Below are 20,687 nucleotides of genomic sequence, written 5' to 3' on the forward strand. Positions count from 1 at the left end.
ATTGTCCTATGAGCTAAATGATGTATTTGTGACGCTCTGCAAACGACCTGAGAGGGAATCAGCGTGAATACAAGTGGTAGTTTTTGACATGATGAATTGTGAGCTGAGGCCGTAAACAACACGATGTCAGTCAGCAGTGATCAAAGTGGTGTCCTCTCAGGAATGTTCGTTCAGCTGCAACAGATAAAGCTTTGTGATGTGCTTGGATACGAAAACATTTATCAAGAGAGGAAGATTATTCTTTTATTAAACTGCCTTTGGTTGATTCTTTCATAAACACACTGTCTGTCTGTTTGAGTGAAGGAACATTTCTCTCCCATTACGGATGAAATGTCAGCGTCAGACAAGATGCATTTTTTTATTATTATTTTTGCTCTCCTCACTGGTCTCCTGTCATGTGTCTGTGCTGCTAATGCGTCGCGTACGCCGGCTCCCATGACCGCGGTCATACCCACAACACATCTCTCCTCTGACATAAGGGTTCTCATGATCGCAAAAATGGAGGGATTGTTTGCAGGGAGAGAGACGAGCAGCGAGTTTACAACTGAGGTCAATCGATTCCCTCGCTCAGTAGAGAGGGGAGTTAGTGCGTCTTCATAAGCCTATGATCCCACTTGTGTCTTATTGACCGCTGCTACACTTTGACTATAGTTTATAGATTATGGATTGTAAATAAACTGGTTTTGATCACTGTGTCATCCTTGTGTCCTGGTGAAACAGGACAGCTGGATGGTGTAAAGAAAGAACAGGTTGGGAAAATACCTCACATTCTGTTCCAAGTTAATCATATTTATACCATGAAGAAAATCAAGAATGCAAACACACACACACACACACACACCCTTGTATGTACATCACATGCCCAGACTGCGAGTTTTTTTCCCCAAAATGAGCATGGACCAGAGTCAGGGATAATATGAACACTTTTATTAAAGGGATCACAGGTAGAAAAGGTCATCAGCAGTGCCAGAGACATCATTTCTCCTCCATCACCCAACTACTGCTGACGACCAATCACAGCCTCAGTGAGAAAGATGCTTCATCTTAATCTGGCAAGAGACGTAAAACCAAGTTTACTCAAAACAAACATAATTATTTAAAACATATATGCATATTAATGGGACCATGATAGTTTGCACACTGCAAAATGAAGCACACCATTGAATACCAGCGCTGCTTGTTTGTACTGTGGCACAGAGGCACAGCAACAACAAAAAAAAAAAAACAAACCCGAATGCATAAGCCAAGAGGGATGCAGAGTGGCCTGAAACTGTCGCATGACAATCACAAAAGATTCAATGTGTTTTTAACAACGATATATTCACTCTACGGAAACAGCTGCGTGCAGCTCAGGATATTATACAGTTAGGGATATAAACACAGGAGGAAGTCTGTTTGATAGTATCTTCTGCTGATAGTGTTAAGAGAGAAATTTGAATTCATCCACTCAAACATCTGAATTTTACTGTTGCAACCGTGGAAAAACGTCTTTGTGAACATTCAGTGGGAGAAGCGATACTGTCTGGGAGTGAAGTGCAGCAGCCATGTATGAGATCACATCTCTCAAGGTGGCAAACAAAATAACGTCAATAGTGAAATATTTGCTCAACTGCAAACATTTAAGATACAAGAGATTCAGATTTGAATAAACTTATAAAAATGGCCGTCTGACAAACTGCCAAGGATGCTTGTTTGATATGGCAAATTTGCCAGTTAGATATTGTTAATAAAATCAACTGCCTTAAAATGTGAGCTAACGCACATGAAGTATCAACAAGCACTGTTACCTCGGGGTGTGGCGCATGGCAAGTGTCCACCAAGCATTCTTCAATAGTCAACAATACATTAGAGGCTATCTACAGGAGCCAAAATACATGAGCTGATCATAATACAGCATTTGGTGGAAACAACTAGCAATAACTCACGTATGAGGGAAGCTGACAAGAAGGTTTTTCTTATTCAATAAGTCTCATCCCTCACACTGGGCATGTGTGTGTCTGTACTGTCGCAGATGTGTTTGCTTAGACAGATGTGAAGATCAGAGGCTTTAAGTTTCAAACAGAAAAAAAAAACAGTCTTTATTCATTCTGACGCATTCCATACAAAAATTCAATTACCCGATTGGCTTGGCAAAGCACTCTTTTGGCAACCGTTTCCAAAAATCCATCAACCATAAAGGAGGAAAGGTGGGTTCTAGAAACAGTAACTGTGCCCCTCAGTCAAACCAGTCACGGATCAAACTAAAACCAATTGCAAAAATAAAGATAACAGGACAGCTTGTCTGACAAAGTCTGTGTAGGTCCATATCCTATATGCAATTGTCAGACATTTCAAGTTTTTTTTGTCATTGTACTGACTTTCTGCATGACATATACAGTGTTATTCTGACTATACAAAATACTATGCAGCCAGAGCAGCTGGCTGGAGGTGAAGAGGTGGAACATTTGGGATGAGATGGGTAGACAGGAGCACAAGAGGATCATACATCATGAAGTGAGGAGGACATATGAGTGAACAGTCAGCTGGATGGAGTGGGCTCCAACTAGTGGTCAGCTGGATGAAAGGGCTGATGGGTGGTGGGGGAGACAAGAGGTGGAGGATTATCCAGATGAAGGAGCAGTACAAAGGTTGGAGTTGAGTAGGGGGGGTTGTAGCGACGCCCCCCTGTGTGTCCTATCGGTCCATTTCATCCAGCAGAGGTGTAGCGTCTCCGGCGATGGACATGGGTGTGCTCTCGATCATAGGGCTGGGTGACGGTCGTGGCGTCATCCTCTGGGCTTTCTTCCGGCCCTCCGCCTCTTTCTCTTTCAGCCACTGCTCCGCCATCTTGCCCCAGTCAACTGCGGAGGCGTTGCTGCCGCTTGCCCTGTGAGGAGAGAGGAAAGAAAGGGAGGTGTTTTAGTCTGAAAACAGTGTAGGGTAGGAAAACAGATGGACTGGTGGGCTGCTGCTTGGCTTTAAAATGATGCAGATTGGGGGTTTAGCACCATCTAAAGGCAGAAAAACTGTTGCATACTGCAAAACATATACAACGCTTTCAGACTTGAAGGTGAACATAAAATGCAGAGTGTCGAATTTTATCTGTACCACTCATGAAACCAGGATACTGTAAACACATGGTGAGAGTACATCAGGTCACTCCACATATTTCCCCTGTACTTACTTTGGCTGCTGCTGTGGCGTCCGTCCTCTGGACGAGGTGGAGGATGACGGAGTGCCGGATGAGTGGCCGTGGTGACTGCTGTGATGGCCGTGATGGCCATGGTGTGACACGTGTGGATGGGCGTGTGCGTGAGAGTGTGACGACTGCGGGGTGGAGCCGGGGTACTGCGGCGTGCCCAGGGCCTGCTGGCTCGGCGTGGTGTATGAATAGCTAGGCGTCATCATGGGCGTCGCCATGGGCTGCTGAGGTGTGGCAAATACCTGTAGTGGAGGAAGTACTGACGATGAATGTGGCTCTGAATTACTAGTACATGTAGGATATGAGCTACATCTCCATAAAGCCTCTTATTCACCAAAACAACAATCTAATGTATCTGCATCTTGTATCCTTGAGTGAGAACCTACAATTTATTTCAGAGTTTAAGTGAATGTTAGGCGATGCCTGTTAGGAGCTGCCAACAGCTCAAAAACAACCTTTTTCCTTGCGCAGCAGTTGCCAACATTAAAAGCTGCACTCACATGATAAGCGGAGGAGCTCCCTCCTCCTCCTCCTGTGCTGCCACCGTAGCCGTACTGGCTGGAGCCCCACTGTGCGGGGGTGGTGTTGGGGTTCTGGCCCTGGCCTGTGACTGCGGCGATGGCACTGAACATCTGAGAAGTCATGTTGCGTGGGAGGGCGTTGACAGCTCGTGTCAAGTCTAAGGAGGAAGGAATACATTAGGAAGTGGTAAAATGTACTACAACTCCTCTCATGTTGTCAATGTAGATTTGTGTGTGTGTGGAAGAGAGTGGAAGAGACTCACCTGCTATGTTGATATTGGCCGGGGTGGCGTTCAGGGACGCAGGTGTCCTTGTTCGGCTGCTGTTGCTGGGAGTGATGCCTTTGACACGAGAGAAAATGTTACATAATAATCCATAATATACTTCAGCTGTTGTAATATAAACCATGAACACTATGTAAAGTGCCTCCATACCTGGTACAGGCTCTTGGTAATGGTCCTTAAACCAGCGGAATAGTCCGTTTACTGTAGGAAATATCTGTGAACGGTAGCGGAAGCCATCTGGGGTGATGGTCACATATTCAACCCTAGGAAAGAAAAATAGCATGCTGACATTCAGTTATACAGGTATGGACAACTTGTTGTCAATCAAATTGTAAGTTTCTCATAAAAATGTCAGAGAGGATATTAAACCCACGGCGTTCAGTAATTTGTTCCGATATGTATGACAAATCAGCCCAAACTTATTCATTCAATATTTTCTATCTGTGGCATCAATACAGTGAGTAACCGGAAAACAGAGGAGACAAAAACATTTGTGCTCACCGTGGTTTTCCGCGAGGCTGGTAGCCCAGAATGAACTTTCCCGGCAAATCTTTACAGGCAGAAATAAAATAAGGAATAAAAGTAGGCTTCTCCCTCTTTGTCCTGACCAGTAACTCCTCCATTTTCTATCAAAGAGAGAACAAAACAAAAGGAGGTATAAGAGGCACCGCTTGTGGCAAATAACAAGCAGTGGAACAAGATGAGTTGTTGAGTCATGTTTCCCACAGTAATATTTAAAAGACTACAGAATATTCAGCACAGTGACTCAGTATATACCTCCTTGTTTCCCCCGTTGCAATCCTGGAAGTACTTATGCCCCAGTAGATCCCGGGCAAATGATGCCATTGGCTGAATGTACCGAGCAGTGATTTCATCCAGATCTTCAAATTCCTGCAGAGAATGTAAGAATCTCTTTAAGAACATGCAGCAGAAGCCACAACAGCAACAATGATTTACCATAACGTTTCTGCAGGTTTGATTAGGAAGCAAAACACCATGTTGAGCCAAGAGGATAAAACTGTTTACTTCATTGTTGATCCAGAGTGTGTGTCCTAAGCTGAATGCGTTCTCTTTGCCTTCTTCTCTCACGTCCACGTGCTGGTAGATGCCATCAGCCACCTATGAAACATCCAAGTCAGACTATTGTGTGTATACTGCATCTCACGCTCAACCGCCACAACACTATGACGTCTTTTGTTACCGTGCCTCTTCTCTCTCCATCCACCCACTCAGTTTTTAAATTTTACTCTTCGCCCCCCTACAGTACCACTCCATCTGTTTCTTACTTTCCAGGTGACAGTGAGGTGGTTCTCTCCCTTGCTGCTTGGTCTGATGATCAAGTCTCCCTGGTCCAGGGTCTCCATCATCTTCTCTGCCTGGTTGAAACTGATATTGTGGAAGTTGGGATGGGCGATCACACGCTTTATATATGCTGGAGAGACAGAGAGAATGCAAAGAATAGAAAAATGGTATAAGGGCAGAGACGTGGAGGCAAATATTGGATAAACAAAGAGTTTTAGGAGAAAAACCTTTCCCATTAGTAGCACAGTGTATTGTTTTTTTACTGTTATTATACTAACGTGTTCGCTGTTGCTTCTTTTTGAACTCCTCCTCCTGTTTCTGGTCTTCAGACTCTGTGTCAAAGTCATAGTAGCTGTCCTTGGGGAGCTTCCACTCATTAGCCTTGTCCATCAAATCCGAGGTACGGCATGTGAGGTCAACGCTGAATTTTTCTATGTCGATTTTCATTATGCGGCAGTGAACTGTCATTCCCACCTGTAGCAGGAGAGGGATGAGGAACAATCAAGTATCACACAGATGCCACAATAGAAGAAAACATGACAGGACGGACAGAAATAGGCAACAATTTATCATAATTTGTTATTTGGGTAGTGTAACTGGCATCATCTGGAAACTCTCAGAAACAAACTTGATTTATTTATCTCACCTAAAAAGAGAAATAAATCAATAAAACTGAATAGCATCAGCAAAGCATCAGCAAAGCATCAGCAAAGCACAACAAACCAGGTCTCACCTTGACCCTCTCCTCAGGGTGTTTGACCACTTTGTCACTAAGAAACTTGGTGGGAATAAATCCCTGGACGCCGTTATCTAACCTGGATCGCACGCCGATTGCCTGACCCGGACACGATCCACTGTCAAAGTGATTCCACACCTAAAGGGGTGACACAAAACAAAAAAAAGAAAAAAACGTTATGTTTAGATGTCACACTCAGCTGTTTTCTAACAGCAAGCAGTGAAAAGAGGAAAAGTCAGGTGGCTGGTACCTCGCTGAGTTCAGGGAAGTTGTCCTGCTGGCAGAAGGGACACTGCCACAGCCCTGTAGAATCGTTACGTATGGCCTGGTCGTAGCTCTCTCCCTGAGGCCGCCGGTGAGCGATACCAGTTACTATACTGGTGATCAGTTTACCTGGAAGAAAAGGAAGATAAAACATCAGACATGCACCTATGAAGCTGCATTTCAACTGGGACTAGTATTACACCTACTATATACTATTGATCTTTGCTGACGTTTGATTGAAGATATAAATATGTGTACTTCAGTGCAGTGTGTATTACCAATATAAAAGGTCTCTGGAGTCTCCTTGGTGAGCAGGTTGAAGACCTCTTCAGTGTTGGGGACTCTGTAGGGAACTCTCAGATCTTTGTACCTGCAGCTCAGCTCGGCACGTATATCATATAGAGTAATTCCCTTGTTGCCATAACCCTGCAGGGAAAGGACAGAAGGATGAGTGGATGTGAAATATGGCTGACATCTCTTTGTCTGGACTAAAATACAAAAAAAAAAAAAACCTTAATTTGAGAAGAAAAAACACAGATGTACAGTTTTCTGCTCTGTAGCATACTGTGTTTCAAGCTGTTCAAAAAGTTACAGCCACAACACACACACACAAACACATACTAACCTGTCTCTCAAGCTCTTCAGCAAAGGCATCCAGGTCCAGATCTTTGAGACGTTCTGGATTTTCCAAGATTTCCTCCAGCGCTCCGGCTGGGTTAGCATCTTCTGCCGACTCATCATACTCGAGGGCGTCCACAGCCATCTTACGAGCCCACTCGTACGTCTCAGGGTGGACACGAGAACCATCCAGGACCTCGATGTAGGAATCCGTACTGTGTGCAGAAGTTGAGAGAAGAGAAACCAAAACATGCTGATTTGAAAAAAACCCACAACAGGCTAAATGATAGATCACAACCTTGTCTGATAATGGTGGATTTAGCACTATGAGAAACAGCATGTCTGAGCATGAAAGAGACCCCTACAAAGTACCAACCTGTCTCCAAGTGATGCAGTGTCGATCTTGATGAAACCAGCACAGTTGATGAAAACCTTGGGTCCCATGTGACACATAGTGACCAGCTGGGTTCTGTTTTCCAGACGAGTGTTGTTCTGCTTCAGAATCTGCACAAACACAAGGACCACGAAGGATGAGGCACTGTACTCTCAGATATGACACAAGAACTTAATGAGAGCGGTACATATGCAAACCTTGAGCAAGTGGGAGCCCTTCCTTGGTCCCAAACCGCAGACATATTGGACCATGCTCTGAGTGTGAGGATGGGCGATGGCCCTATTCACGTCTACTCCGACCTCATTGACACGGTTGATGAATTCACAGTAAAGCGCAGAGAGCAAATCCTCCTTTACCACATGTTCCTGAAGAAAGAAAAAAAAAGTATGTAGCTGCAGAATCATGTTTCACTTAAATCACAAAGTTTAGTTTGAATAGCATTATTGCTGTTCATGAGTTTGGAGACGCCTAAACACATCCACTCTTCCATCTCTCACCTGTAGCGGGTGTAGTTTGAGGCAGAGAATATCCTCGTCAGTGCTGCAGACCTGAGCGTACTCCACCAGGGGATCCTGGATCTTCCTAGCTATCGACACAGCCTGTCGCAACAAGGGAGGGTAATCCCTATAGTCAACCTGCACAGGCAGATAGCAGAGCGTCAGGGGAAAACAAATGGTGAAGAGAACATTGGGTCACATCTGAAAAATAATTTGGATCCACAAGGTAATGAACTCTCTGTGGTTGAATGCCATACACACTTGATGTGTCCGTGTCTGTGTACGGATGGTATGGCAAGGTGTTTACCTCAGATTTCTTGCTGTTCATATACAACGTGGCCAATTCATTGTCAACAAGTTCCACTCCTACAGCCGGCAGAGAGGACTCTTGTTCAAGCTCGCTGATAGTCCTCTTGATGTCCTCCATGATCATTTGGGCATCTCTGCGTACACATAAAACATTTTTAACATTTACATTTAGACTCCCCTGTAACTTGTAAATGTCGTTCCACATGTATACATGTAGCTTTCCAGCACATACTAAATAAATCAAGTGTTTACCGGTTTTCTCCAGCAACAGCTACCACATGAGGTTTCTTGCTTGACAGAAACTTCTTAAGATTTTCGATGTCATTGGCCTGAGGATGACACACACACACACACAAAAGAGTGATCATCTCAATAAAACCATGTGTTGACTGCCGTGAAGTACAGATGGGTTCTCCGTTTGTACCTTCTTCTCTCTCTCATCCTCCCTGAAGGCATTCCTCCTCTTCATAAAGTAGGGCAGACGCAGGAAGTCCACCACCTCTCCTTCCCCGTTAATCAGAGCACAGAAAACTGGTGTATCTCTGTCAGAGCAAAGAGTGTATGTAAGAAACTATGCCGTTACATAACCTTGTCATTTATGTGGCAAACACTGCCTGGTCTTACACAGTTACAATTCAAACATGCAGTGTATCTCCCGCATTTAAAGTGAGCACTCAAGATTCAAGATACTGATTTATCTGGGAAAAAAATGCAAATACTGCTGCATACCTGCTGGGTGCATAGGCTACACCCAGTACCCGAATGCCTTTGCCCTGATTCTCATCCATCAGATCATCATCCTCCTCAACCTGCTGATCTGGTCTGTAAGGAGCCACCTTGAGCCAGTTATACAACCGGCGACAGCAGGACTACAAGAGGAAATGGTGAACAAGTTCATAATGAGTTTTAAGGTTAAAACACTAATCATACATACAATGTGTACTGATGTGCATAATACTAATACAAAAATGTAGTAATATAATAAATGGCGACATCCCAAATTACCCTGACAATGCTCTCTTTGGCCTCAGCGATCAGTTTGCTCTTGAGCTCCTTGGCCATCTGCGGGTAGAGGAACTGATTGAGAGCTCTCTCTATGGCTAAAGTTCGCTGCCTGTTCCACTCCTGCACCTGGTGACTGAACTCGTCCCTGTAGTAGAACTGTTTGATCTCATCAAAGTATGTCTGGTCCCCAGCATACCTGAGGAGAAGCAGACGGCAGACAGAGAGAGAAGTAGAGACAGAAGGGACTGTGTTAGTGTTACCAGAGTCATAATTCAAAAACCCTGTGCTCTACTGACGAGGATGTGGATACAAAGATAAGCTGCATCTTAAAAATTCAAGATATTAAATCTCAGGGGACCTAACCTATTTATCAACCCCCTTCCCTCTAACATTCATGTTAGGTTTCTATGCAGGTACTAAAAATGCCACAACAGTTTGTCTCAGATCCTGTGCTTAGTAAATGTCCTTGGGGTAAATGGCCAGTTTCCTTAATGATTTGATGAATTAACATATATCTGGTTTGAGGAAGTTCATCCTTTGCAGATTTGGCTGACCAACATCATCAAACAGGTCTATTTCCAGTTTAGTTGTGGGTTGTCAGTACTGTCACTGTACTTACCCTTTGACCCCTATAAGATCTATACAGATGTCAATAGAAAGCAGCCCCTCCTCTTCTGCCAGGCACATCTTCAAGAACTGATCCCCATTCAGCTCTTTTACGGGCTTGTTTTTAAGATACTTGAAGGAGTAGGCAAAATGAGCCTCGTCGATCTCCTACAGAAAGTCAACAAGGCAAGGCAGGTTCAGAATGGTACTCAGAGCACATTCTGCAAGTCCAGAGAGCCTTTTGCTTGGATCAATGTGTATGTGTGTTGCTTTTTTGTTTTCCACATGTCTGTGATTAAATGTGTTAATACCTTTTTGCCCTTCTTTGTGGGTTTGATGTTGATCTTAGCTCTCTCCTGAAAGGTCTGTCGGAGAACATGTCTGACCAGCGGTTCCCGAGCAATCTGCATGGCCACCATGTACCTGGTTCCTTCCAGCACTGCCTCTGGAGTGCTGAACTGACTGCAAACATAATCTTTGGCCAGTTCCACAGGCTCAGCAGGGAATTGCTCTGTCTCGTGACGCTGGTAACTGTCTCTCAGATTTTCTCCAAACTGCTCCGGAGTTAACCCAAACTTTTTAGCCAAGCCATCTGCAGTAGGGAAGAAACAGAAGAAAGATTTTGAAGTGCATGCATTGGACATGACTGGATCTACCAGCTTATTCACAATCCAAGGGATGAAGCTGTGCAGCTGAGATGTGACAGTGATACTTAACCACTGATATTGTGAACAAGGTAAAAAAAAAAAGGAGACTAACCAAGTCCAACGCTCTGACAGATGCTGTACATATCCCTACGAGATGCCAGCTTGAGGTCAGGTCCTTTCTGTTCTTCTTCTTCTTCTACCTCCAGTTCCTCTTCTTCACCTATAAAGTAATATAATAGATTGTTAAAATAATGCAAACACTCCTGACGCAAAAGTTGCTTCAATTAGATCTGGGCAATCCATCTTACCATCCTCTGACACCTCTTTGATCTTCTTGAGCCTCTTCTTGTTGGCCTTGGCAGCATTCTGCATCTTGGGGATGTCTCGGCCATAGTAGAGCAGAAAGTGGTTGTACACATCTCCCAGCTCTTCAAGAGTCTGCACATCTTTCAGCCTATAGAAGATGATAAGAAAAGGTTTGAATGGGTGAAGAGCATGGTTTATCTTCAATACAGTCCTCCAATTTCATCAAGACGTGCCTCTCCATGTCAGCAGTGTCTAGAGGACGGATGCCGTCAGCCAAAGGTTTGTCAGGATCAGCAGAGATCTGCTCAAACTGGTAGGACTGCATCTTCTGAAACAGACGGGTCAGGTTCTGCTTCCGGGTCTTCAGTTGAGTCCACTGATCGGTGAGGAATGAAAATGTATTAGTCAAGAAAGCAGAGGTGGCATACTACACCAAGATGATGGAAGTAAATTATTGTAATTAATTCATATATATATTTATGTTTAATTACCCAGAGGATTCATTCTTTTATACTGACTCCAAATGGCAGGTTTTGTTCATTTGTAACTTATTTCTTCTGCGATTTAAGTAATACCAACCTTTTCATCCCACTGCCACACCTTCCACAGGTCATTTATGTTTAACTCTGGTTCCACATATTCTTTCCTGTAAAAAGCTATGAACGGAACCTGAAAAAAACCCAAAAACAAAACACGCTGTTAATGGCTTGAAGATTGACATTAAATGAAGGAAACAGATGAAAGAAGTTCATCATATGGGTAAGGCAAGCTCACTGTACCTCAAACTGTTGATTCCTCATGAAGTTGAGGGCCTCTTTGATCTTGGCAATCGTGCTGGGGCCTTTCCTGCTGAAGTTTGTGGTCGTTCCCCTGTCTAGATAATCTGTGCTCTCCTGTTTAATGTCACAGAAAAAACTGTTTTGTTAAATAATAACCAGAGAATAGATCTAACTCAAATCTACTGCTTTGTCCCAGGACAGGGGAATCTAAGCAGGGATGATGACTGAAAATCTGAGAAGGTTTTTTGTCTTCTATGTGTGTGCATAAGTTTGTATGACAAAGGTCGTACCTGCATGGATATGGTAAGAGTGGAGAAGCCATGTCTGAAGATCCACTCGGCTTCCTCCTCCAGCTCATCATCCTCGGCAGGTTTAACTGGGATGGATCGTAACTACAAGGTGGTCCACAGAGTAAAGAAGACAGTCAAAGAGAAAGTAGTCATTATGAATCAATATGGTCCATATCAAAATGTAACAACAGTGCTAAAACACAGATGAACAAACACACACACACACACACACACACACACACACACCTGGAACCTCTCAGGCATGTCTGTAGAGCGGATCTCATTGTCCTGGTCGGTCATGTGACTGCTTTCCAGCTCACTGGGCTCGTAAATCTCAAAGATGCTCTTCCTCCCCTGCCTCCTCTTGGTCTGTTTTTTGGGTCTGTCCCAGCCCTCCTCATCCTGGTCCTCTTCCTCCTCCTCTCCCTGGTCGTAGGCATCCGCGTCAAAGTCAGCAAAGTCGAAGTCGCCACCGAAAATCTCCTGGGCCTCCTGGAGGGCTCTGTGGAGGGTGAACAGGGACAAGGAAAATGGCGGTGATTATGTATTTTTCTTAAATCATTTCTTAAAGCAACTCGCCATTTTTTGTCTCATTGTTTCATTATATCTAGCAATATTTTGTATCGATGGATTGGGGTGACACTTGAGTCCTACTAGATCATTTCATGCCCAGAAAAAGGAGGTGAGAACAAGAGGAAAAAAAGCTTCTTGTCCTACAGACACCAACAGATTTCCTGTATAAACTACAACACTCACGCGTCTGTGTAGCCTGAGAACTTCTTGCCCCTCTTTTTCGTGATGGGTTGGCCATCATCATCCACAATAAAATCGTCAATATCTGTGGACCAAAAGCATGAATTTAAAAAAGAATCAATTTCATACCACATCATTTTGAAATCAAATAATAATAACTAATTATTAATCCTTCTGGCCTACCTGACTCCTCGTCCTCTCCTTCTTCGTCGTCATCTGCGTGATGGAGAGGTTCATCCACAGCCTCTCCTTCCTCCAGCTCACCCTCTGCGTCTCCATGAAAGATCTCATCTGCGATTAAGTCCTTCTCATCATCATCTTCTTCATCATCATCCAGTGTTTTTACACGGTCATATTTCTTCTTCTGTAACACAAGACATGTAAAGGTGACATGAAAATGACATGAAATGGCTGGAAGTCAGGCATAATGTAGGAGGCTAAAAGCAAACGGGTTACTATAAAGAGAACATAGTGATGAGAGATGATTCTTACCCTCCTTTTCACTTTAACACCCAAGTTTTCCTCAATAAGGTCGAGATCGTCGTCATCTAGGTAGTCGTCATAATCTGCAGAGAGGAAAAGTCTCAGTCAGAGGAAAAAACTTCAAGACATGTTGCATTTCCCCCTCTGTAATAACAGGGCTCTTGTTCTTACATGACACATGGGATTATTCAGTGAGGAAATCAAATGTTGAGGAACAGGAACGGCACATCATGATTCTTTTTTTTTTTTTTTTTTTTTTTTTATATATGGCCACTTTATACCAACTCCATATAAATAAATGAATCCATATTTTCAATCTGCACATCAGCTGAAGGCAATTTGTATTTATTTATTGTGCTCAAACGAGGTAAATGCAGATTAAAAGACACATTAACTTTCTTTGATGATGACTGACTAGGATTATACACCATATCAGCAGAGAACTAACCACAAGCCCAGGTTATTGCAAGCAATATGTGGGTGCATCTGGCTCCACAACATATGGAGTTGAAAGCAGGAGGAAGAAAAAAAGGGGCCATCTGTTGTTTTACCTGCCCAACAGATGTTGTATTCTATTATTTTGTCTCACTTTAAATCTACTGTTCAGCATAGTCCAGTACAAAAGTAAGACTCAGAGTATTAAAAAAGACTATAATAACACTTAATTGCAGTATTGGTTTTGTCCGTTTTCCTCTCCATATTACAGTTGTACATCATCCATAGATTGTTTTGGCTTCCTATGTCACTCAGTGGTATAACAGAAAGATCTTACATCAGTGCTTCCCTCTATTGGTTTACTGCTCAAGGTGAACATGTCAGTTATCGAAGTGATGAGGTAATACAGCACAGTTGCTGTCAACCAGAAAGGCGTGTCTCTTCAAACCCAGACAAAATTCATCGACAACAGAGTGGGGAGACTCCAACACTAAATGTGATGTTTTGGCTTCCTCACAGAGTGAGAAGCCATTTTACTAAACCATATAGTACAATTATGGCCAATTATTGCAGTGAGAGAACACTCATACAGACAATGAACAGCGCTTATGATTTTTTTTTTTTTTTGTTACTGGGGCTGATTGAGGAATGTTGTTGTGCATGGAAACAGATTCAAACAGAAAGTGGTGTTTAAGAATCACAACCTACCACCACTCACTGTATGATGGCTGAGACCCTTTTAAAAAAACCTGATGAACTTACTTCGCTTTTTACGTCGATGCCTCACTTCTTCCTCTGAGTCACTCCCCCCTCCACTTGCACTTTTTTCACGTTCTTCTTCCTCCTCTTCCCCCTCCTCATCTCCATCATCAATGAGTCCGCGTAGATTTCCTTGCTCATCCTGGTCCTCTGTGTTCTCCTCTTCTTCCTCTTCATCTGTTGAGAAATAGCAGATAAACAGTCCACGTGTCATACAACCCCACCTCTAAAAACACACACCCCAAATTAAAAACTTCAATTCTTACCATCTTCCTGCATAAACCTCTGGGTCTTTTTAGGCTTTAGGTCTTTCTCTTCAAACTCCTCTTCTGACTCCTCTGCCTCGCTCTCAATGAAGTCCGACATCACTGCTGTTCCTGAACAGAAGTTCAAGATTCTGTTAATAAACTTTCTCAACATCATCCAAGCACTACTTTGTTCTCCAAGGCCAAACACACAATAACTCATACCTTATGTTCTACAACATTATGCTGTAATTGCAATTTCAGTCCTAGACATCCAGTCCCCTTTCATTTTCCATTTAAGCAGCTTTAAAGTTGGAAAAAACATCCTATTTTGCACTAACAGTATTACATATACACGTATATATTCCTTATTGCTTTGTTCCAGCTTCATTAATGTTATATGATTACACTGTGTGAAATACCCAAAACCAAGACACTTTTTAATGGCTGCACCATCCCAGCAAATGGAAATACGCCAGATGTATTGTGCATCATTATGTGTGTTTGACAAATATACACCCAGTCATATTTGGTACCTCTGTTAACTTTAATATCTCCTCCAGGATTTAAAATAAAGTTATGTGGGTTTGAACAATGTCTGGCTGCAAAACATAAGATTTCGCTGACTGGGAAGAGGTCAACCATGTCTTTGACTATGCATAATATGTGTTGTCCTGTCACACAAGATGTATGATATTGATTCACTACTGGACTAATTAAAAGCATCTGAGGATATGTAAGAGGCAAACATACAAATGCACGGAATTACGCATGAAAGCCGTTCTTTGTGGTACATTCACAAAATACGTTTGATGCATACTGTATTATTGACCACATTAAAAATAAAAGTTAAAGTTAAATAATAATAATCGTGGATGTTCATATTTGTATTTGACCTGGAGATGGATTTCATTCTGTCGTGTTAAAGGAAAGCTACACTTAGATGGCAAGACGAAAAAAACTACACCTAACGATGTCGCAATGCGCACACACAACATGGACGGATGTGACCAACCAAACACATTACTCTCTTTCGATGTAGCGGTAGCTAATGTTATCTAGGTGATATATTTAAATTATTTGATGCCGTCAGTCAAAAACCATGAAGGTTATATTGCAAATTCTGCTCAATAACCTTAGCTGTGCGCTAGCAACACCAACTAGGCTGTTACCTGTGCAATGCGATGCAATTTAGCTAACGAGCAACCTTTTGCCAATTAGCTGATATAACATTTTCACGCTTTCCCCTTTGAGCTATGCGATGCATTAAAAAACAACTAAGCTGCTGATAAAAGAACAACCGAACCAAATGCACCGTTGTAAAAACAAACCTCGGCCTCTGCGCCAACTTCGCAATCTAACGTTAGTTAAAGCTTTAGCACATCAGTGCGTTAGCCTAGCATTAGCTGTAACGACAACAACAGCTAGCTGCATTAGCCTGAGCTAGTTAACCGCTGTTGGCTAAGCACAAAATCTAAACATCGCAACTGACCACGATGAAATTGGACTTACACGTCTCACTGCGGCGGTAAACTCCGTTAATATTTACAGTAATAACGGGATTGTGTTGTGTTTTGTGTTTCGGGGAGCTTGTACTTGTAAAAAAAAAAAAGGCCGAGAGCGAGTGGCGTGATGACAATTCCGGGATGCTGTGAGGGAACTTCCAACCTTTTCAGCAGCAAGGTGACGCCCCCTGCTGGGTCACCTCTATTCTACATAACAGGAAACGATTAAAAAAGACGGCATGTTAATATTTAGTGGCAATGTTTTCTTGTTATCATAAATATCAAAATATCTTACCGCGACGCCAGATAAACCGGAAAAAAATCCAAAAACCCCAAAACGATTCGTATAGTGACCATTCCGAGACGCTAGGGGCGCTGTCTCTCTAACTCCACACTGGCATATTGTACCACTTTAATGACGTAGCGAAAAAATAATACAAATCTGAGTGAGGTATCGGTGGCTCGGTTTTCAGTAGGAATGGATAAATTAAACTGTTCTTTTCTTCCACGCTTTCAACCAACCCTTTTATTATTGCTATCGTGTATATTTGGGTTGTCACTCGGTACGGAGCTGAGTTTTGTGACATGCGGGTCAGTCGTTAAACTGTTAAATCTAAAGCACAATGTGAGACTACACTCCCACGACGTACGCTACGGGTCCGGTGAGTTTCCTCATTAATAATAAGTATTACGCCTTAACAAACATTTGCATCGTGTTCTTCAGTAACATTATCTTAATTTACCTTTACCCACCTCTGTTGTTAAGATTATATTGTTGGATAAACATTGGAAACGTGTGACTGTGTATGCTCAAAGGTTGGCAGTGTTATATACCGGTAATTCATATTGACTACACAATTGTAGTTGCAAATAAAATATGAATACAGTGTATGAATAACATTAACATAATCTTGTTCCTTCACTAAGAAATCTTTATAAATTAAAGTTTGGAGCAGTAGTGAGCAATTGCAGCTGGATTTAACATCCACAACAGTTTTAACTAACCATTCATTGTTTGACTCACTTTAGCTGAGGATATAAGAAGGGGGACTTTAAATCACACACAATTACAACATGTCAATGATGCCGCAATTAAGTCCAACACTTATTTCTATTCTGGTCCTTGAAGTAAAGGTAGGAAAGATGGAGGAGTCTAGGTGACCTCATATTTCCAAAAAAACCCTAAAATAAATACCTGAATTAAAAACAATAAAATCTCCAATTCACACTGTAAAAAATCTGTTATAAAATTAATACAAGTAGGGCTGAACAATTAATTGAAATATTATAGAAATTGCAATATGGCCAAGTTCAATATCCAAATCGCAGGGGCAATAATTTTTTTGATAAAGGTAAAATGTGTGAGAACCTAACATTAATTAAACATTGTGGTGCCAACAACAGCAAACAAAATTCACATCATCATCATTTTTTCAGTGGAGATCAAATGCAGAAACGACTGTTTCAACTGAAATCATGACACATATTGTGATATCTGCCAAAATAATCGGTGTCTTTTTTTTTTTTTTTTTTGGCACATTGTTTTTTTATTGTATTGTATTGCCCTACATACACATTATAAGTAGGATAATGTGCTCACATTTCCAAGTTGCCCATAAGCATTTGACCCAATTCCAGGAGCCAGAGAACAAGAATACATCAACAAAGCCTCAGTAAGCACAAGTTATCAACAGTAGCTCTGGTGGGCTTGATTTTTCCAAACTCCACAAATGTGTTTTTTGAGATACTCTGAAATGCTGTGTTGTTATACACCACACTCAGTTGTATTGGTTTGATTCTATCCTTCAAAGTTGACCACCAATGAGTGCCGTTAGCGTGAGCCCTCAGATATAAAGTGAAACTCAACACAACTCAGAGTTACTCCTTCATCTATTAAATTAACTGTTTTTTCGGGAAAACCCTAGTTTTGCTGATCAGTTTCCGTATGTCTGTTCTTTTTGAGCATCACTGTAACGCTCCTCTGCTCACTGTGTGTGTCTGTGTGTGTGAGACAGGTAGCGGGCAGCAGTCTGTAACAGGGGTTGTTGCAGTGGAAGACAGTAACAGCTACTGGAGTGTTCGTGGGACAAGTGACGCCTTCTGCCATCGGGGTACCCCAGTAAAGTGTGGACAGACGATCCGCCTCACCCATGTCAACACAGGCCGAAACCTGCACAGCCACTACTTCACCTCCCCGCTGTCCTCTAACCAGGTGGGTGGTGTGTGCCTGCAGAGATTGGGAGAGGATGTCAAAGTCTAAGAGATGGTTTTAAGATATGCCGCCTAATTCAAAAAGCTGATTATGAAAATGTTTGTCAAATGTCTGATAAATCACTACTACCCTGCCAGGTTGAAGTCAGTGAGAAATTACTTGCAGTAATAATACTAATAACTAGTCTGAGAAAATACCAAGAAGTTGCCCTTCACATTTTTAGTGAAACCTAGATCAACATTTTGAGGTTAAAGTGAGTTGACAGCAGCTTTTACACTTCAGGAACCAAACAGCCTCTGGTCAGCAAAAACCTCCTTCATCTTGAGGAAGTGTGAAAACAGTGTCTACCCAAAGTGTAATAGGGTTGAATGGTATGTACCGTGAGATATTAGAAATTTATCTCAGGATGTGTCAGATGATTGTGGACAATGTTGTATATCAATGAACAGGTCGACTTTATGGCGCTTTCTGATTTACAGGATTTGTCCTCGATAGATTCTTGTCTGACTATTTTATCTGTGAGTAGTTTCTCAACCGAGTTTCCAGAACATGTACCATATCATGATTTTTATCGCTATGGCAATATAAAACTGTCACACCACAATAGAAGATTTCACATACATAACCCTCTACAACAGTGTAATATACACTGTAGTGTGTTTGGCCTCCCTCATCCAATCAGAAACCCTGATACTACCTGGTATCACTGGTCACTAAAGGCTGTACATCAGTCTAGTTTTGTTGAAGAGACAAGGTGCCAGAGAGTGTCTGACAAAATCAAACATGTCTTAATGTTTAATGTGTTGGGATACCTGGCTTGGTAAATAATTGGGTCTGTGAGAGTTGCTGATGGTTCCAGGTTAGCTGCAGGAAAAACGTAAAATACATGAAGCAACGTAGGAGATTAAAAAACAAACGTAGGTACAATTCATGTCAGGGATTGTAAAAGCAAAGTGCCTCATCTTCTCCTCTATTCCTTGTCTTCTGATCTCTTTCTCATTTGTCCACAGGAGGTGAGTGCTTTTGGTGAGGAAGGGGAGGGGGACCACCTGGACGAGTGGACAGTTCAATGTGGCGGATCCGTGTGGAAACGCGAGGAGGCTGTCCGCTTCCGTCACAAGGCCACTGACGCGCTACTGTCTGTGACAGGGGAGCAGTACGGACGGCCGATCCACGGTCAGAGGGAAGTTCACGCCATGTCGAGCCCCAGCCAGCACAGCTTGTGGAAGGCCATGGAGGGCATCTTCATGAAGCCCAGCGAGAGCCCGGCAGGCAGCCGAGACTACAGTCACCCTCACACAGAGTTCTGAGCTTTTCTTCTCCCCTCCTGTCTCTTCTCATTTTCCTCCCTGTCTACCTCTGTTTTCCTACCTCTGTCCCTAATTACATCTGTACCAGCATCCTCCAAACGCATCTCTGTCCCCTGCTATCTTGTCCCATTCTTCTCTTTCATTAACCTTTGACTGTCATCTTTTGAAGAGACTGTGCCAAAGTCTGTCATGCATCAGGCTACAATTACTTCATCTTATCAGTCCAACCTCTCTGACATACAGTAGTGTTTTTTAAATTTCATCTACAAAACATCTGTGGAGATTAATGTGGAAAAGCTATTGAATCTTCCAGCAGCTAACATTATCTGAATAACACTATAATTTGCCTTAACAGGTACAAGAATACACAAAGGTGTTAAAAATGCAGTTTTACTGTGTATTGTTACTCATTACTATGACACTTGGTAACACTTTACATCCAAGAAGAGGTTTTCCTCTCAGCTGTTATTTGTTGTTAAATAACTGCTGTTTTTTGGGCTAAAAAAAAAAAAACATTGTTACACTTGTGCCTTTCTCTTGTTTTGTTTTTTTAAAGAAGTAGTAGGTGTTTACATTGTGGAGCCTTTTAAACCTTGGGAAGCGTAAGAATTTTGTTGTGTTTTTATGGTATTTGTAAGCCATATTCTATTTACACAATAATAAGCAGTGTTACTATGGTAAAATACCTTTTCTTCCCTTTAAGTCAGATTCAGTGTAGCATATAAATGATCCCACACTAACTGACATGAGAGAATAAGCAGTTTTGTCTCTGGTGTTTTTTTTATTTTTAAGTTGCATCACTTAGCTGGATGCTGTTTATTGTCATCGTTCAATCGGTTTCCAAGTGCTGGGAGACTGTTTTTACGCTCATGCTGTCTGTGTATGCATGTGTGTTAGATCAACTCTTTAGTTTTAGAGGTTCATGTGATCAACAAAGCTGCGATGAATACCTCACATTAAAAAGATTTTCTTTTTTTTTTTGCACACCACTGTCAGAGCTCTTTATTGGATGTTATTTGGTCACAACAACAACATCTGAGATAATCTGAAGACTCTTCACAGGTGGTTCTTTCTGGATGATCACTTGAAATGAATCTCTGATGTCGTCAATGACTGTCCTGATCTTTCTTTCAGAATTTGGCATCATAAATGAACACGATGCTAAGTGCAGACAAAAAAACGCAGTGCTTCTTTTTTATTTGTGTCCCCTTTACTTGATCATTCAGACAATAGTTAAGCAAGTTGG

The 20,687-nt window shown here is 42.2% G+C and overlaps 2 protein-coding genes across 3 annotated transcripts; one reads left to right on the top strand and one right to left on the bottom strand.

Moving 5' to 3' along the window:
- Window positions 1-912: 912 nt before the first annotated feature.
- Window positions 913-16,293, bottom strand: supt6h (SPT6 homolog, histone chaperone and transcription elongation factor). 2 transcript variants are annotated; one of them, XM_056398220.1, is made up of 37 exons: window positions 16,215-16,293; window positions 14,436-14,546; window positions 14,173-14,346; window positions 12,985-13,058; window positions 12,676-12,856; window positions 12,496-12,577; window positions 11,986-12,241; window positions 11,740-11,841; window positions 11,450-11,563; window positions 11,250-11,339; window positions 10,904-11,046; window positions 10,673-10,818; window positions 10,477-10,584; window positions 10,029-10,309; window positions 9,731-9,885; window positions 9,112-9,307; window positions 8,836-8,975; window positions 8,531-8,648; window positions 8,359-8,435; window positions 8,105-8,240; window positions 7,798-7,935; window positions 7,498-7,665; window positions 7,283-7,410; window positions 6,914-7,121; window positions 6,567-6,714; window positions 6,275-6,417; window positions 6,022-6,162; window positions 5,567-5,762; window positions 5,273-5,418; window positions 5,013-5,105; window positions 4,764-4,877; window positions 4,488-4,612; window positions 4,137-4,249; window positions 3,966-4,043; window positions 3,682-3,860; window positions 3,164-3,423; window positions 913-2,866 (listed from the first exon to the last, which is right to left on the bottom strand). In XM_056398220.1, exons 2-37 carry the CDS (start codon window positions 14,533-14,535, stop codon window positions 2,674-2,676), a joined length of 5,244 nt encoding a protein of 1,747 aa, XP_056254195.1. In that variant the 5' UTR covers window positions 14,536-14,546; window positions 16,215-16,293; the 3' UTR covers window positions 913-2,673. The 2 variants fall into 2 exon arrangements, with proteins under 2 accessions (XP_056254195.1, XP_056254194.1); XM_056398219.1 differs by lacking the exon at window positions 16,215-16,293 and adding an exon at window positions 15,927-16,152.
- Window positions 16,269-20,425, top strand: sdf2 (stromal cell-derived factor 2). Its single transcript, XM_056398225.1, has 3 exons — window positions 16,269-16,581; window positions 17,935-18,131; window positions 19,142-20,425. The coding sequence occupies exons 1-3, from the start codon at window positions 16,398-16,400 to the stop codon at window positions 19,439-19,441; spliced, it is 681 nt and encodes a 226-aa protein (XP_056254200.1). The 5' UTR covers window positions 16,269-16,397; the 3' UTR covers window positions 19,442-20,425.
- The last annotated feature ends 262 nt before the right edge of the window (window positions 20,426-20,687 follow it).

Source organism: Seriola aureovittata, chromosome 15 (genome assembly GCF_021018895.1).
Source record: "Seriola aureovittata isolate HTS-2021-v1 ecotype China chromosome 15, ASM2101889v1, whole genome shotgun sequence".
NCBI lineage: Eukaryota > Metazoa > Chordata > Actinopteri > Carangiformes > Carangidae > Seriola > Seriola aureovittata.